Source organism: Pteropus vampyrus, unplaced genomic scaffold (genome assembly GCF_000151845.1).
Source record: "Pteropus vampyrus isolate Shadow unplaced genomic scaffold, Pvam_2.0 Scaffold114, whole genome shotgun sequence".
NCBI lineage: Eukaryota > Metazoa > Chordata > Mammalia > Chiroptera > Pteropodidae > Pteropus > Pteropus vampyrus.
This window is the reverse complement of record NW_011888895.1, coordinates 3,568,884-3,588,084: the sequence shown is the minus strand read 5'-3', so window position 1 is coordinate 3,588,084 and position 19,201 is coordinate 3,568,884. Positions and strand designations below refer to the sequence as shown.

Genomic DNA, 19,201 nt, shown 5'->3' with positions numbered 1-19,201 from the left:
CAGCAGATATACTTACGAAATGATCGAAATGAGATAAGAAACAGGTGGGTACACATGACTCACCACAGCCTCCCTTCAGCCTCACACAATTCTGCAGTCTCAGCAGCTGTTCTGAGAAAAGCCTCCTATTGTGGGTTCATAATATTTCATTTCCTCCAACCCAGAAACAACTTATCCTACTAAGTAAGACATCAGGTATGATGATCAAGAATCATTTTAGGTGCTTTGCGAAATTTAAAAAACAAAAACAAAAACAGCTTTTGACTTTTTAAATATAAATGAACACCTTAAGTTTACCAGACAATGAGAAAAACTAGCAGCATAAAAGAGAAAGGCAAAAATAAGCAAATAGAACAAACAAGTTTACTCTTGAAGAAAAAGAATGTTGCAAAGAATGTCACAAAAAAAAACCCAAGTCCTAAAAGATTTGAAATGTTAGCAAATCCATACAACAAGAACAAGATGCTACTTAAAAAAAAAAAAGAAAGAAAGAATAAATAAAGAAGAATCTGAGTAAGAAAGTGCTTTTGAAAATTAAACACATAATCGCGGAAAGAAAATTTTCATTAGAGGTCAGGTAAATCCTTCATAACCAAGGTGAAAACACAAAGAGATTAAAAACTAGAGAGAACAGATTAAAAGCCATCAAGGGTCACTCAAGAAAGAACAACTTTCTGCTAATAAAGAGAAAGCAGAGAAATTGGAGAGGATTAACAATCTAAAAATTGGACAATGACGGACATCTGCTTCTGGCAGGATATATGTAAAACGTTATATTATATACGATATAATATATATCACATATTATATATGATACAATATATATCATATATGTTTAAATATTAGACCATAGACAGCTCAGGACAGCGATCTCTGAGAAAAGAGAAACAAATGAGATAAGCTCTAAGGGCTGACTTTCTGGAGAGAATTTCCAGGCCTCAGCACAGAAAGGAGGAACCCAGAGCCCTGCGGGTTGAGGAGATGGAATTAAGAACCTAAGAAGGCTGAGGCAGCTGGATTTCTCAGGGCAGAGTACCAGGGCTGAGGATGCTGTACGTAGCAAGAAAGCACTGGAGACCTGCAGAGGGTCTCCCTCAAGTGTTTGGCTAAATCCTGAATGGAAATATAGAGTGGAAATAGTTCACCGGCCAGAATGGAAAAACCCATAATTCATGGAGAATCAGGTAGAGTACTCAGAAGGCTATTATCTCAATAGTGGGGCAAATTTAACCCCACTTTAAATACATGTCTGGTCCAATCCTTGAAAGGACCGGGTAATGACTGAATCCCAGAACAAAACTCAACCATATCTATAGGGATACAGGAAATTTAAGCACCCAACAATGTAAAAAATACAATGTCTGGCATCCAATCAAAAATTACATGTAAAGAGGCGGAAAAATACAACGCATCATAAGGAGAAAAATAAACTAATAGGAACAATAGATAGGATTAGTAGATTGGAGCAATAAAACAGCTGTTAAAATTATATGTTTCATATGTTCAAGAAGGTAGAGAAAAGCATTAGTATGTTAAAGAGAGACATGAAAGATATTTTTAAAAGGACCCAAATCAAAATTCTAGAGATGAAAAACACAATATCTGAGATGAAAAATACACTGAATTAGTTAAACATCAGGTCAGACTCTGCAGAAGAAAAGATCCGTGATATAGCAATAGAAAATACCCAAAATGAAAGAGGAAAAAAAAAAAAGAATGGAAAAAATTGAAAAGAATATCGATGAGCTTTGTTGCAACTTCAAGCAACCTAATATATGTGTATTTGGAAAGATAGGGCAGGAAAGAACAAATATTGGAAGAAATAATGGTAAATAATTTCCCAAACAATGAAAACCATAAACACACACAGATCCAAGAAGCTTTAGAGACACAAATTTTCAAATGGAAAGGGCCCACTGAGTTATGTCAGGTAATCAAATGTCCAGGTAGTCCATCAGAACAAGAGCCAACCTGAAGGTAATAAGCATGCCTTTATTCATTTACTGCACAGGGCAAGCAAAAGAGGCCCCAGGTCCCAGAGTTCCCTTATACCCCAGAAGTGCTTAGGCCAGTTGGGAGGATACAGCACAGATGGAGAGAATGGTCTCACTGCCAAAGATCCCTGAACGAAAGACTCCCGAACCAAAGGATCGTTGAACAAAAGGGGGTGAGGGAGAGAGAGAAGGGCTAGGAGTAGAAAGGTACTGAATGGAAGCAGAGAAAAGTGCCTCAGCTGGGTCCTCTGAATGGAAATGCCTGGAATGTAGGTATACACGGCTGGCCAGAGGAAGCCTGAGTTCTAGAAAGCAGCTCCCTCTGGAAAACTGCAGTCCACTGCTCTGCACCAAATCTCGTGTGGAGAGGACCATTCCCCCTGTGAGGTCTGCCAGGCAAAGCTTTATAATCGTCTATGGTTGAGACTGAAAAATCACACGTAGGATTTGGCCTAGAACCAGACTCCTCCAATGGGGAGCAGAATGATTGAGGAATATTTCCGGTATGCTGGTGGGTGTAAAATCTGAATATCAGGAGAGAGATCGAGGCCGAAGACAATTTTGGGAGCCATCAGTATAAATGACAGCCAATAAACTCACAGAGGGGAGATCACGAGGAGAGATTACTTAAAATGAGAAGAAAGGGGGCCAGGACAAAACAGGAAGGGACATCATGGGAAGTGAGAAGACAAAGATAGGTGTGAATCGATGTAGCTAGGAATGGTCAGAGAAAAGAGAGCTTCGAGAAAGAGTAAAGAAGATGCTATTTTAAGATGGAAGAGACTTGAGAATGTTTAATTTTTGAGGCAAAGGAGCTAAAGAGAAAAGATGAAGACATGGGGGAAGGGAAAATAATCAGTGGGAAGCCACCTCTGCAAGTGGTTGCTTACAGATCCGGTTGGAGAGATTGCCCTTCAACCGAAGGAAGGACGTCTTCCTAAGAATAGAAGGAAAGAAAGAATGGCTGTGAGTTCAGGTGCGTTTGAGGTCTTGGTGGTGAGAAGCTGAGGTCTGGTCTGTTGATTGATTGAATTTTGGAAGAAAACGTGAGTTGGGTGGGAGGGCATCTGCTGAAAATGAGAAGTGGTGGTGCAGAGATTTTCAGTAAGTGCAGAAGGTTTTAAATTTCAGCCCCGTTGAGGTTGGAGAATGACATTTTGACCGTTGAGACCCTTTGATCGTTGGGGCCATGCGATCCTTCGGGTTTTCTCTAGCAGAAGTGAATCTTCCCCCTGAGCCTTTCAGAAGTAGAAAAACAATAACCACAATGGTTGGGGGGCAGGGTCGGGAAATAGCCAATATTTATTAAACACCATATGCCAGATACTAGACTAAACTCTTTAAATGCATTAATTGATTTGATCCTCATGACACCACTATGACATACACTCTTTTGGTCCCCATAAGGAAACAAGATCAAATCACTTGCCCAAGGCTCCAGAGTGATGGAGCTCGGATACTCGGGTCAAGTCAACTTCAGGACGCATGCTCTTAACCAGCAGGCCCACCGTTCTGTTTCAGAGATACTTAGTTACTGTCTGGACAGAGGTGTGGCTGCCCTCCATGGTCGTACTTAAACCAGATATCTTTCTGTCCCTGTATGCAGTCAGTGCATGGCCGGTCTCACTCTTTCCTCAAGCTACACTGAACACAGGCCTTCCAATATGACATTCCGCTTGCCTGGAACACTGTTCCTGTCTTCTTTTCCTGGCTGATTCCTACTCACACTCTCGGTCTCCACTTACTCACCTCTCACTCCAGGTCGCCTCCGGAGATCCATACTCCTGGCCACCAGTTGAGTGTTCGTACTGTTTGCTTTATTAAGAGTTCACTAAATTGTCTGCCTGCTGGGACGAGGAAAGGAGTAAGATGATAAAGCACCAAGGAGAGAGGCAATTCCGGAGCAGAGTGGCTCAGACTCCTCCCTGAGCATCCTGGAGCTAGTGTCTGTGCACCCTAAAAGTTTGCTCCGTTGGGCTGCTGCTCAGCCAGTGACTCTGAGCTTTCCTCCACCAACCTCCCCACCCCAAAAGGAGTAAACTCATTTTTCTGGAAGCTTCTAAACTAGGGTACACCACTCTGGGATTTGTATTGAAATAAAGGGTCCACTAGGGTGCAATGAAATTCTATTTGCATTGTTAAACAAGAAATAAATTAAGCTTTACTAATGTTGACATATGATCGAGCACTTAGTGCAAATGCCAGAGGATCACCTGTCACGTTCAACGATGTGTGACATACCTGAGCACACAGTGGGAGTCCCACCAGGTGGAAATGTGAGTGATGCTTCCACTTGTTCGTTTTTGGAATTTGTGACCATGTCTAGCTGTTTACTTGGCCCAGTCAAGCATGTTTATAGATTACATAGCTAGTTTTAATTAAAGCTCAGGAAACGGATGTGACAAGATTCCTGCTAATAAACTGGGAGTTAAAGACAATTGTCATAACGCAGAAATGAATAAGATAACATCAGAATTAACTCTTTTCCGGTTATTGGTATGAGCTTTGTGGAGTTTTTTGTGACAACGTTATGATATAAAAACAATGACAATCTGATCAGATCCTTCAAGAACCCAGTAAAAAAAAAATCATCACAAAGACTATTTGTGAAATGTTTTTATACCCATTGTCATTACGCCCTGAAATCAGCCATTTCTCCAAGGGGCCCTGGTTTCTCTTAGTGGGGAATGGTATTTAGAAACCGTGATCTGGGCACTAAATCGTATTGAGCCTTGAGATAATAGCTAATGACAGTATGAAGACCATAACATTAAAAAAATCCATAAAACCAAACCTCTACAAAGTATTCGAGTGTTTACATCACTCTTGTTCGTTATGAAATTTCACTACAACTGATGACAATGTCTAGAAGCTGCTTTTGATTTCTTAATAGCAAATTTAAAAAGCCACATGCCATGGGAAACACTTTTTCTCGCCACTATGTGATGATAAACTAAAGTATATTCCTCTGCCAACAAACACTATTGGAAGATGTCTTTTTTTTACAAAAGGCTGCAGATTTGAAGAAACAAGTTAAGTTTGCCATATAACTACATGGCGACATACCATAAAGGCAGCTATTCCCAACAAGGCCTTTTCAAAAGTCAAATACACAAGGAACTACTTTTTTTCGTTAGCCCCCAAGGAAGAAACAAGATGTACGGCCGACAGGAATTAATTTTAATTAAAACAAAAAGTTTTAGTGCCCACATCTTGGTTTCAAAATACTATTCCCCATTAAAAGAAACCAAAGCCCCTTGGTGAAATGGCTGACTTCAGAGTTGGAGCTAAAAAAGAGTAAAATAAATCTGGAATATCTTATGCCAGAGTTAAAAGAAGTGGGGAGAAAAAAAAAAAAAACAACCTGTGACATACCAAAAGGAACCAGCTTGATATGGCCCCCACTGGCCTAAACTGGTATAATTTTAGAGCATTAAAATAAAGAGGCTGAATTGGTGGAGCATAGGGGACTTTTAGGGCAATAAAACTCTTCTGTATGTAATGGTGGGTACGAGATGAAGCGAAGCAGAATATGCCACTTCAAAATATGCCACTTTGGCACATTATTTTGAATTCAAGTAACTCGAGAAACAACTGGTGGGTGCAGGGACAGTCTGACCGTCTTTGTCACCCTTAAAGCAGGCAATAAATCTCCCACGTGAAATTAGCTTCCTGTACCAGGAAGGTAGAAGGCATCCTTAGGACTAGATAGAGAATTTAGGGCCAAGATGTCTGTGTAAATTAACCTTGCTACCTCTTCACTAATTTACTCTTCTCAAAGTTTTAGTGTTCAGATCTTGGTTTCTAAATACCATTCCCCACTAAAATACTGCCCCTTGGAGAAATGGCTAATTTTAGGGTTGGAGCTGAAAAGTATAAAATGAACCCAAACTCCTTTGTCTTGTCAATTCGTCACAAACTTATTTGTCTAAAAGGTATACAAATGCCTGCTTTAGTCACTTCTTTGAGTCTCATATTTTCATGGGGCTCCCATACATGTGTAACTAAAGTTGTTTTTCTACTAATCCATATTATGTCAATGTAATTATCACACCAACCAAAGAATCTAATGACATAATGCATTTGGCAGAACCCACAGAATGTACAACACAAGGAATGAACTATGTAAACTATGGATCTTAGTTCATTATAATGTATCAATATAAGATCATTAATTGTAATAAATGTACTATACTGACATAAGATGTCAATTATAGGGGAAACTCAGGGAGAGGAAAGGGTGCATATGGAAACTTTGTACTTTCTGCTCAATTTTTCTGTAAAACTAAAAGTGCTCTAAAAAATTTATTCATTAAAAATTAATAAGCAAATATAGTAATTAACTATAACCAATTAAATAAAATAATATGCTATGAGTCCATACTGATAATAAATAAGATAAAGCACTTCCCTACAATATGTCAACTAATACTTGTAGTGGGGGAGGCAGAGTTAAATTACCATTTCACAACTATCACAGTAGACTGGTTCAGGCAGGGGTCATTAACGGATGCTAATTCTAGAAAAGTTCTGAAAAAGTTTGATGAAGAACAGTTATTTGCAGGATCTCAGGGTATGTATCCACAAATTAGTTGCAAGGGGAAAAATAGTAACTATACGGTGGAGAAACTGGATAACACTTGACCATATGATCAAAATTAGCATCCCAATAAGGAGAGAACAGACATAGCATGCCTGTAGATGGGCTATCTGAGGACAGCACATAATTTATGCAGTATTCCAGCCAGGAATACATAATCTGAATCTAATTGTGAGAAAACATCAGACAAGCCCAAACTGGGAAGCATCTATAAAATAACTGGCATGTATTATAAAAAGTTAGTGTCGTGAAAGACCAAGGCCAGATCTAAAAAAGTTCAGGGAAGCATGCGCACGCACGCGTGCGCACACACACTCACACACGAGGAGTTTGTACCTATATTTGTGTGTATATAAACAGAGAGAAAGCACAAATATAACAAACTATTAACAATTTGTTGAATCTGGGCAAAGGATACGAAGTCCTCTCTTACTATTTTTGCAACTTTTCTGTACATTTGCAATTATTTCAAAACAAAAGTTTTAAAAGAATTTAATAAAAATAATCTACAAGTCTAACCTCTGATGGATCATTTTGACTTGAATAAAGGAGTGGGGGCTCTGAGTTAAGGTTAGAGAGCTAGCATCCACCACACAGGAAATTAATTCATGCTTCACCCACAAACTATTAGAGCAAATAAATTGAAACTGAACTGCATAAAGCGCTACAGGGTGTCACACCTGTGGTAAATTTTATTAAAATATAATCCAATATTTACGATATATTTCCGCATTAAGATGAGGAAAGACCATGAAAATCTGTATCATGCAAATGCTGTCAACCCAGAGATGAATTATATTTTTACAAGAGATATTTACCCACCTTTTTTTAACAAGTGGATATTACCATGTTCTGTCTCAAACTGAAAAACACAACAAACCATTGACTTTAAATTCCTTAAAAGTGCTTTTACTGTGAGCAAGTGAAAATCAAAAGAAACTGTAAGTATAAGCTACATATAACTTGCATGGTTAAATATTTGGGGATATTTCCATTTGGATGTTATTTCTGTTGTCAAAAATGCTGTACATCTATAAAAACTCTAGCTGCCCACTAAAGGCGCGGGGGCGGCAGGAATGTTTAAAAATCTTTCAAATGAGATGTTTCCATCGGTTTGGGGCCTATTGTTCTAAATGTAAAAATGCAACCTATTCCAAATAGTTTTGCAAGAACAACGTTTGGACAGCAGGAAGTGGATTTTTAATTAAAACTTTCAGAGAGTCGTTGGAAAGGCTTTTTAACATGAGCATAATTCACTAATTAGTTACAAGCAGGAATTTCCCTCTTCCTTTGGATCATATGTTCTCATCGGGTATTTTTCCATCTATTACATCGTTAAAACAAAGCACTGACATACTCAGAATCAAAACAAAGAATCGCTGAACTGCAAAGTGATAACCCAAAGTTTTTAAAAAAGAAGCCAAACAACCCTGGACAGATTTACTAAAAATCAATGTTCATTTTAAATGGGTGAATCTCATGGTATGTAAATTACACCTCAGTTTCTTATAAGGCATGTTCAAATCGTGTTGTCCTCTACAAATATTCATTTTGCCATGTAACTGATAATATTGTTAGGTGTTATAATTAACAGCTAAGACTTGATTGCTTATTTCACCTCTCCTTTCCTTTTCATTTTGCTTATCTTCGTAATGTACCTAATCTATTAAGGTATTTAAATAACCATTTGAATGGCGGACTCAAATGGTTTATTGATAAGAATTAATCAAAAGAGTTTAAAAGTCCGTTGTTCTGGAGACCACCGCAAGCCCGGAGGCCTCGTGATTCTCTCGCCGGGGCCCGTACCCCCTCCGCGAGGCCGCCTCGAGCGCCAGCCGTGTCCAGATCTAACTCTGGATTCGCCCACAGCGCCCTGCGCCCAGGGCACGCCCTGGGCCGCTCGGCGGTTTCCTCATTCCAGCTTCTTTTAATCCCCATACTGCTCTCCGAAGCCTCCGAGTCCGCGACGAGGGCCGGGCGAGGAAAGGCGCGGGCGGAGAACGCGCGAAGGGCGCTCGGCCAGCAACCAGCCGGATCTGGGGGCGACTCCCGGACCGCGAGACCCGCGCAGGCGCACTGGCCCCCGCGCTCCACCTAGCCGCGGCCTTCCGAGAAGGCAAGGGCGGGCCGCGAGGGGGCGGTCACAGGCCGGAAGGGGGCGGCCGCGCGCGTGCGCGCGTGCGCACTGGGCGGCCCTGGCGCGGGATCCGCGAGTGAGGCGCGTGCGCGGGAGGGCGGGCGAGCGCGGAGAATGGCGGGGCGTGCCGGGGTGGTCGGGGAGGCCGCGGAGCGTGGGGGATGAGCGTCGGGGCGCGGCCTGTACCCCGCGGCGTCCTGTGTACGGAACCGAAGAGCTGCGTGCGATGGTCCAGGACGTGACTAGTGAGGTCGGTGGCGCCCCGCGGACGATGCTCGACCTCCTAGGCGTGGCGACCCTAGTGTCGGTCGCTGGTATGCCGTGGGTGTCGCCCGCAGCCGCAGGTGAGAGACGAGGTTCCGGGCGCAGGTTCCGAGGCGGGGCGTGAGGCTGGGCGGTGTCGGCGTTGGAAGTCACGGCCTCGGAGGGGGTTGGCGGAACACAGATGTCCGTCTGGGGGACCTCTGGTCCTCGTGGCCACAGCGCTCGTATTGAAACCGCCTTAGGCAAGTGGTGTTAAGGCTCCTTGCTCGCCGCTCGCTTGGCAGCCAGCGCACCCGTGCCGGGGGCGCCCGCCCGCTGGCCTTCGGTCGCGCCCTGGGCTCCTACCCCTGTGGCCTTGCGTGTGCGGGAGCTTTCGTGTAGATTCGTGTCGAGTTTGTGTCTTTTCGAAAAATCGGGCATCTCGGCTGGACCGTTTGATCATAAGGCTTTAGCCAAGAACTCTGCTACTGTTCCTGAAATGCTTATCCTTCGTTTAGTAAACAGTTATTCAGTCTCACGTAGGAGGGCAATGAGGGTTGCAAGGATTCTTGCAGCCTAATAAAAAGTAATGATAAAAGGAAACTACACAGCCAAAATACAAAGGCTAGGATCCACCAGACTCGTTTGCTGCCCGCCTTAATATTTAGCCGGGATTATCTGGGGAATGGCAACTATTACAAAGTTGATTTTGCAGTGAGGAGGGAGGGGTACCCAAAGAGAAGCAGGGCCCAAGTGACCACGGTCAGGAATCCTGGAGGCCGCGGAAACCGCCTAGTGGATTCAAATAGTTAACTGTTGCCTTAGAAAAGCGTACCCCAACGTGATACATGGTATCCTCTTTCTCAAACTCTTCCACGGTATAGCAGAAGGAGTGGTAGTAGGGGTCTTGGTGCAACCCGTGGTACTTTGGAGTCTTTCGTTAATGAAAATTTGCATTAAACTCATGTTTGCTTTAATATAAGAATTTCCCCCCAGAGTTTTCCAGGAAGATGTGCATTGGAATCCTAATTCTAATCTACATTAGAGCTGCTAAAATCAATTTTATACACAGCTAGCATTTATTGTGCTTTTAATTATGTGCCCAGGCTCTACTCTGAGTATTGTAAAGGTATAAATTCCTTCAGCTTTCAAAACAACCGCTGGGCACTGTTATCCTCCTTTTGCAAATAAATAAACTAAGACACAGAGATTGTGTAATTTGCCTAAGGCCATCCAGCTAGCCAGTGGCTGAGTGGGAAATCAGACCCTGGGACTCTGGCCTCAGACCTCCAGTGCTTAAGACTAGACTGTTTCCTTAAAGGTCAGACAATTTAAATTCTTTGTTATCCACCTCTATGTTATCTTTCAGTTAACTAATTTACTTTTTCCCAAAGGAATAGTAATGTTCAAAACTAAATGAAATGCTAGCCCTAACTTGAGATCATAATGTTGCTCTATCTTTCAAATTCTTAACAACATTCATGCTTTTCAACCTAGTGAATGCAGTTCTGGGACCCCAGCCTAGGAAAACGATCCAAAAATAGGGTAGGAAATTTATATTTGTATGGATGTTATGTATTTGGATTTATATTAGACTTTAAAAAAATAATAAACTGCATCTGCTCATCATTGTGAATGTGAGGGTTGGAAACAACCAGTTGTATAAATAGAAGTTTGGATTAAATGCCCATCTATGCATTTTGCGTGCTAAAAGGGTGAAAGAAATTATTATCAAGAAGATATTGCTAATACTAATAGAACAAAATCTAAAATCTAAAATCTTGTCTAATAACTCTATTTCCAAGTCTCTGTCCTTTTATCTGTCGATCTCTCAAATGCCAGGATGTCTCTAGCTCCAGGTCTCCTTCCTTTAGCAGAAGGGTTTCTTCCCTGAGGGTTTTCCTGGCTATACCCCATCAGATTTCCTCTTCCTGTGTCAAGGCCCAGAATTACAGAATTAGAATATTCTAGACTAGATACTACAGATGCCATCAGATCTTTTGTTAATCCCTGTAAGCCCAATCACTGCCCTTTAGTTGCACAGAGTCTATAAAATTCCAACAAATGGGATGGGAACTAAATTCAGACGAGTGGGATTAGGGGAGGTGTTCTGTTCAGGGATGAAGTCTCAGAGAATACGAGTGTGAAACGGAAAACGGGGTGGGGGCACTCAACGAGTAGCTCCCGAATTTAAAAAAATTCAGAAAATCTTAAATGTTTTACCTTTGACGACATACCATAATATTTCTAACTGGAAAGCAGAGGAAACAGTCCCAATGAAGGAAGTTCTACACAAGGACCCTGTGCTCAAAAAAGTCTGCAAGGAGAAAATATGCTTGCCCTGAGGCAGAAGTAAAGGCTAGAAATATTGTAGGAACCAGAAATAAATTTAAAAGCTGGTCTTTGAAAAATTATAGTTTATCATAGTGAAAGATCAGACCTTTGCGATGTTGAAAAAGTTCATGTGAACTCGGCATTACGCTGAGTACTCTGAGAAATGTGGATTAAGTATGAAGTTGGATAGACCTGCCCTTAAAGAACTTGACAGTTGGAGATTTGTGTTTAACACAAAGAAGCAATTTTTTAAAGATCTTTTCACCAAGTTTTGAGAGCCTACTGGATATCAGGTGATGGGCTTTATTTATTTTTTCATCTACTTCTGTATGAAATTGAGCAGTACAGATTCGTGGTGCAGCATATGAAGAAAGAACAAGACCATGAGGAAAAGTTTTCTAGCAGGGATCTAACTTGAGCTGGCTGTCGGAGGATTTGGGTGGTCAGAGAGGAAGATTAATGCGGATTGGAGGGGCCAGAAAGGAAAAATGAGAAGAGAGGGCATCTACCTGGTGTAAAATTGGTACTAGCAATGTAAGAAATAAAGTAGGTCTCTAGAAGTCCTTAAAAATAAACAGAAGGTTCAGACTTGATTAGTTCGGCAGTCAGGACTTTTTCAGGTTCCTATAGGGCTTGGCTGACATAAACATTCATACCCCTCTCGATTTGGTTAATGTGAATATTCATTTCCTGTGAATAGCTGTCAACTTTGAAATCACATCTGTTCAGTTCTCTATCAGGGTCTATGAAGCACGTGTCTATCTCAAACATAGAATGTGAAACCAAACATTTGAACCCTGTGTCCATAACATCAGAATCTCTTCCAGACCAAACAAAAATTCTATTTTTATAGAAAGACTGTTTTCTTTTTCAATTAAAAAACAGCACTTACTTTTTTTCCTTTGTTTTTCCACCTTTACTGAGATATAATTGACATTCAGCACTTTTTATAGATTAAAAAAATCTTGTTTTAGCTCTCTCAGATGCAGAGATATAATTAGCAACCTCTCTATCCTGAGATCAATCATTAGGTGTTCTTAAATATTTTATATACTTAATTGTTATATTTAAACATTCATTCTCTAATCAGTGATGTGAAGAGAATAATAACGTTTTTAAAAATGTCTGTGGTGTACATATAACTGTCTTCTTTCTTGTTACCTTTATAGGAGAAACAAACTTAAAATCTCCCCAAAATGTAGAGGTCTACATCATTGATGACACCTTTATCCTGAAGTGGAACCAGAGCGATGAGTCTGTCGGGAATGTGACTTTTTCAGCAGATTATAAAACGTATGTGACTCTGCTTATTGCTTTGCCAGAATCATCTGAAGAATTCTTATAATTTTAACACCACATTTTTTTTTTCAGTTTGTGAAACATTTGGGTTTTCCATTTTTTAAAGAAATTTCATAATATTTATAACTTCACCTCTACAAATATAGACAGTCAAATTTATCTTTGGACTTTTGACACAAGAGATTTGGGGGACACCAGTGGCAGACAGCTTCCTTGTCCACAGCCATACCTTCTCTGTTCTGGATGCTCCACGTTCTTTAAATATAAATCTGGCTCTGGACTAGAACATCACCATAACTTGAGGATATGGGAGAGAACCCCAAAGGGCCTAGCCACGGTTTTGGAATAGGACACCAGGTCTGTCTGGTCAGGGTTTCCTATTATCTCCATCACACACGACATTTTAACTTACATGCCATTTATAAACATCAGTATGGCAGACCCTGCATTTCCACAGATCTGATATTTTTGGAGTTTCAGTTCCTCCTCCCTAGTCCTAACTTTCTACTTAATAAATACCAAGAAGATAGGCAGGCAGAAACTTGCAGAAGAAAGGATTATAGAAGGAAACAGGGCTCCGGAAATAACAGTACTTTGCTTGGAGTGTTGGGGCCTGTGTGCTCACCACACTACCTGTCCAGGAAAGAGCAGGCAGGTAATGAGGCAGCGAAGAAACAAGGCATAGGACCTTCAGCACCAGGATCCCATCACTTCACCCACGGCTGTGGCACTGTTGTTCTCCAGCTGATTGTTAATAAACAGTAATGTGTGTGTGGGAGAGCACATGTATGGATATATATATGTGTGTGTACATGTTCACAAATACGTGTATGGTTTTTCTCAGAATTGATAATGTAAGGGTTTTTATCTCTAGAAGTTTTCTTTAAATTGAACTTTGAGTTTTGTTACCAATTTTATTTTTTGCCTTAGTTCAGAACATTCTTAAAACAACTGTTTTAAGTATAACAAAGAAGACGTCAGATCCCCTTCTTTAAAGTTACCCACATAATAAAGAACAGAGCAGTCGACAGTGCTCTCACGTTCTTGTGCCTCCACACGTTGCATTGCTTATCTTAAATTCTCCAGTCCACAATCATCTATTACCCTTCCATTCTGACTCTAGCATCAGATGCATTATTTCAGTGTGTTCTTACTTTATTCTGTACTGTTAGCTTTATAAACAATTGCTTTGTCGAAATATGCCAGACTGCAGCTTTGGGGAGACAATATAGCATTAGTGTACTGCAGTGTAATCGGGACTTGAGCCAGGATGCTTGGGTTAATCCATCCTCTGCTACTTATGCATCCTCTATCTCAGTTTCCTTATCTGTTAAGTAAAAACTATGACCACACGTAATTTAGCATCCAAACGGATACTTTTGAGAGTGAAAAGAGGCACTTAATTTTGCATAAGCTGAAACAAGATTAAACCAGGACTGTCCTAGGCAAACTGGGCTAGGATACCCCAATAATAAGTGTCTAAGAAGGTGTTTATCAGTGTCGAACAATTATATATAAAGTGCTCAGAACAGTGGCATGGAGTAAGTGATCAGTTGAAGTGTAATTAGTATCAGCAGTAGACCGGTATTTTTTAGTACGTATGGTGTTTCTCAGAATGTAGCACGTATGTCACTGGTGGTAAATGATACACAGGCACATAAATAAGCTATTAGGATATCAGTGCCTATAGAATCCATGCTGTCTAAGACATCATTGTTTGTAACCTATAGCTAAAATTTGTTATGGTGTATGTAGTGTGTAGTAGTATTCTTTCATTCAACAGATACTGAATGCCTTTAATGCCAAACACTCTTCTGGGTGCTTAGACTACATTAGTGAATGAGACAAAGATGGCATGAAGTTATATTATGAAACCTGTTTTATGAACTGAATATTACATTGGTTGCATATTCATTTTTAAATTATATTCTGTTCTCATCTAAATACTGTATGTGGTAAAGTTTTTTTTTTAAGGAATAAAAGTAGCTACTGCTACAGTGGCTCCCTTATATGCAAAAGCAGTTGTAACAGAGTGTGCAGGAAAGACGGATGTAAAAGTGAGGGTGAGATGAAACAATACCAGGGCTTAGTTTTAAATTTTTAATAAAGTTTCTGTTTATATAAGAGTTTTCCAGATGAATGGACCATAGACACGTTACTTTTTGCCAGTAGCTCATTTTATTTTGACCCTTTATGCCCCTGATTTAAAGATGTCTGTGCTTTACCCACTTCCCAGACTTCTTTGTATCTCCTACTTTCCTTGGAATTGTATTTTCTAATAAATGCCATTTGAAAAAAAAACCAAAACTATCTCCCAAAAATCTGGATTTCGAGATACGGAGGAGTTTTTGAGGAATGTTTTTGTTAAATTAAAATGTCATTAATACCAGCTCTAATCTTAGAGCTCAGGTAGGTAAAGTAGAAGAGGTAACTGGCCGGGAAGGAAGGATTCTTTATGCTAGTGTGTATTTACGGTAATCTAAAAAAAAAAAAAAAAGTTTCCTTTTTGAAAAATAAGATAGACTTGGATTTGGGGCAGCACCAAAATTATTTGGATTTCATCCCTAGTTTCTGTTGTCATAAAGCATCTTTAAACGAAGTCTGCAGTATTACCAAAAAAAGTCAGCTGATGCTAGAACTACAAATTAAGCTTGACAAAAATGCCTTCTCAGAGGATAGTTTCTCTGCCTGGCTAAGGTAGGCAGGGCTGACCATAGACGTCTGACCTTCGCTTCAGACTTCTTTCCTCTTTGTGGCAACAGGTCCTTTGTGTTTGGGGCACAGGCTGCCAACTTGATTTCTTCATGTATTTGAAGAATCTGATATTAATCACTTAAACTTTTCGATTGACGAAATCCACTTTGAGGAATTTATTAGTTTATGTTAACATTTTAAGTTCTTTGTTTCTAGTGATGTAATAGAAGGAATTAAGGAGATCCGCAAGTAGAAGGGATGTTTTGGTTTTGAGGAGGCGGAGGAAATTCTCAAACCATATTGATTCTAAGGTCTTTCTTAGGGCTAGTAAATCTGTTCATAGGAGGAGATCAGACGGAATTTAGTTCCCAGAATTTCAGTTAAAAAGAGAAGATCCAGAAATACAAAGTAGTTGGCCAGAAGTCACATAACAAAGCTGACTCTGAGTCCACTTTTACCTACGGGTCATTTCTTTCTCTGCTTCTTTGAAATCTAAACCACCCACAGAATTATAGAACCGTATTAAAAAGTAACTTTATGTCAGAATTAATCCTTTTTATGAATAATAACTTGGTATATATGCATGGAAAAAGAGTGGAATGTTACACACTTAAAATGTTAACAGGATATGAACTCAAGTAAAAGAAGTAACTACTTAAACTAGAAATGCTCTTTTGTGTTTATACATTTGCTTATTCATTCTGTTGCTTTTTTATTTTAAAGGCCTGGGATGGATAATTGGGAAAAATTACCTGGGTGTCAAAATATTACTGGTACGAAATGCGACTTTTCTCCACTCAAGATAAATGTTTTTGAAGAACTTAATTTGCGTATAAGAGCAGAAAAAGGAAACAACGTGTCTTCATGGTCTATAGTTGACTCATTTATACCAATTAAACAAGGTAAAAAAAAAAAAGTCGCCAGCTTAATTACATTATATTCTTTGTTAAGTATTACCAGAACACCTCGCTTCTCATACGTGATGAAAATCTCCCATCTTAAACACACGGACACACACGCGCGCGCGTATACACACACAAAGATTCGCTTAAACCTGTATCTCATTCCTGCTATGGACTCGTTTTTCTGCTTTCCCTGTAATAGCGGTCCTTAACGCATAGTCCACAAGACCCTTTCAGGAGGTCAAGCCAAAACAATTTCGTAATAATTCGGAAGACTCGTTTGCCTTTTTCATTTAAATTCTCTCTTGAGTGTACGCTGGTGTTTGATGTGTGGTTTGGAGACTGAATACAGGAGTCAGTGTGAGATACATGTGTCTTCTTTATTAAGCCAGACATTCCAGAGATTTGATCAAAACGTGAAATAGCACCACTTTTCTCGCTAAGCTTTTTTGGTTGGTTGGTTTGGGGAAATAGAGTTAATTTTTCATAACACACATTTGTTAGCATGTAATGGGTTTATCATTTTTAGTAAATTTATAAATACTTTAAGTTATTTTCAGTTTTAGTGTTTAATATGCTAAATATTGAAAGACATACCCCAGATAAAGAAAAGCTCTTTAAGATCCTCAGTTTAAGTGTGTAAAGGGGTCCCGAGACCAGAAAGTTTGGGAACCACCGCCCTGTTCGAAACTCGGAGTTATCTGTACCTCTTCTCCCCCCACTTCCTCTTCAGCCCTGTCCACTCGAGCTTCGTTCCTCATCATGACACCCAAGCCGCTCTTGTCCAGGTCACCAGCGACCTGCATGATGCCAGTTGTGTTCCCAGTCATCTTCTGGCTCCATTCCTCTGTGGCATCGACATGGTCGTCCCTCCCTTTTTGTGAAACCCTTCCATCCCTGGATCTCTAGGGCACTGCTCTTTCTGGCTCTCCTGCTCGTCGGCCACGCCTTGGCCAGTTTCTCCTCATCTCTCAGACCCTGCAGTGTTGAACTGCCGCAGGGCCCAGTCATTTCACCTCTTCTCTTTCTGCACCATCTCTATGCTCTTAACTCCCGAAATGGTATCTCCAGCCCCATTTTTCGTCCCCTTACCTTTAGATTTGTATCACTCTTCAGCTCTGTTCAGCGTCCCTACTTAGATCCCTAAAAGTCGTCTCAAACTTAGAATGGCCAAATAAAGCTCTTCATCTTTCCCCTGGAAACCAGCTCTTCCTGCAGCGTTTCCATCCCTGTTAATGACACCACCTATCTGTTTGCTCAGGCCAAGCGCCTTGGCATCGTCTTTAACGTCTCTTTTCCTCACGTCCTGCATTTAATCTGTCAACATATTGTGAATGATCAACCTTCAGAGTATATCCTGAATCCAACCCCTTGTCACTTCCACTCCTGCTGCGAGCCTTCATCAAGCCATTTTTGTCATTTGAGCTATTGCAATAGCTACTTCTGGTCTCCCTGCTCCCTCGTAGGTAAATCGGGGTGATCATACTATGGCACTCCTCCAGTCTCAGCCTTCAAGTTCTTTATTACCTGGCTAACTACCTCTCACATCTCATTTTCTACCTCTCAGACATTCGAGCCCCCCTGTTGTCTCTTGGAAATGGCGAGCACCTTCCCGTCTTAGGGGCCCTGCACTTGGTGCAGGCCCAGCTTGGAGTACCTACTTTTCCCCTGGGTATTTGCATGACATTCTCCCACATTTGAGTGCGGTCTCAGCTCAGGTGTCTCAGAGAGGCTTTCCTTGACTGGCTTAACTAATCAGCTCTTGTTACCACCATTCTCCGTCCCTTTAGAGTACTTCATTTTTCCTTATAGCACACATGATGTTATATGTATTTGTTTGGGCTTGCTTTTTTTTTTTTTTTTTTTTTTTTTTTGCCATATTTCCATTAACAAGGGACTGCCTCTGCTTTATTATGTCAGGCACATATTAAGCAATCAGAATTATTTGTTGAATGAATGTTTCGGTGTTGTATTAATGAGGTTATATAGTAAATGTTTTGATTTTTGCAGCTCACATTGGTCCTCCAGAAGTACATTTAGATCCCGAAGATAAGGCAATAATAGTAAACATCTCTCCTCCTGGAACAAAAAACAGTACCATGTGGGCCACGGCTAGTACAAGCTTTATATACAGCGTAGTCATCTGGAAAAAGTCTTCAAGTTTAGAAGTAAGCATTATTTTTATCTTTGTTTGCTATGAGAGAAAAACAATGTGAATTAATTCTAAAATTTGACTTTGTACTTTTTTAAAGGACAGGACTGAAATTGTTATTCCCAGAAGTAAAATTAATAAACTCTCACCAGAGACAACTTACTGTTTAAAAGTTAAAGCAGGACTACGTTTACAGAGAAAAGTTGCTTTTTATAGTCCAACGTATTGTGTAAATACTACAGGTAAGGAGGAAGTTTTGCTTTAGATTCAATAGCTGTATACAGATAGGCAGTCTATTAATTTTGGCATTTTTTGCATAGTTGCTGAAATTTATACGATGGTTTAATAGATATTAAAACAAAAGCACATACATAAGCAAAAAATTTTCTTCAGAATCTACAAAAAAGAGGAGGCAGTTGCTAGAAGAACAGTTAGTCTTCCAAAAATTCTACCTTTATAAGTGAAACGTTAAAATATGAAAGCATCTTGATATTTTTAATCAGTGACATCTTGCCAACAATTAAAGTCACTGATAGGAGCTTAAATTTGTTTATTACCTTAATTATAAATTTAATAAGCTTTGTTTTTTTAAATCAAACCATAGGGAGTGGTTTAAAGGAAAGTTTTCTTCTCCTGCCTCCTACCCTCAGTTCTGTTTATCAGAGATAAGCATTGCTAGCAGTTTATGTATCTCCTTTCAAACTTTTTCCAGGACTTATATCAGCATATACACAGACATAGTTTTTTTGTTTTTTTTTTTATTGTTGTTCTGTGTTTTAAATTAAAAAATAGGATCTTGTTGGATATATTTTACAACTTTCTTACTTAATCTAATTTATTGAAGAT

At 40.0% G+C, this 19,201-nt stretch overlaps 1 protein-coding gene across 1 annotated transcript in view; it reads left to right on the top strand.

Moving 5' to 3' along the window:
* Positions 1-8,817: 8,817 nt before the first annotated feature.
* The window catches only part of IFNAR1 (interferon alpha and beta receptor subunit 1), a 20,124-nt gene continuing 9,740 nt past the window's right edge, over positions 8,818-19,201 (top strand). Inside the window, exons 1-5 of the mRNA XM_011365686.2 lie at positions 8,818-9,075; positions 12,478-12,601; positions 16,025-16,203; positions 18,214-18,371; positions 18,456-18,597. Of these exons, the coding sequence (XP_011363988.1) occupies positions 8,958-9,075; positions 12,478-12,601; positions 16,025-16,203; positions 18,214-18,371; positions 18,456-18,597 (721 nt within the window). The 5' untranslated portion in view covers positions 8,818-8,957. The remainder of the gene's footprint in view (positions 9,076-12,477; positions 12,602-16,024; positions 16,204-18,213; positions 18,372-18,455; positions 18,598-19,201) is intronic.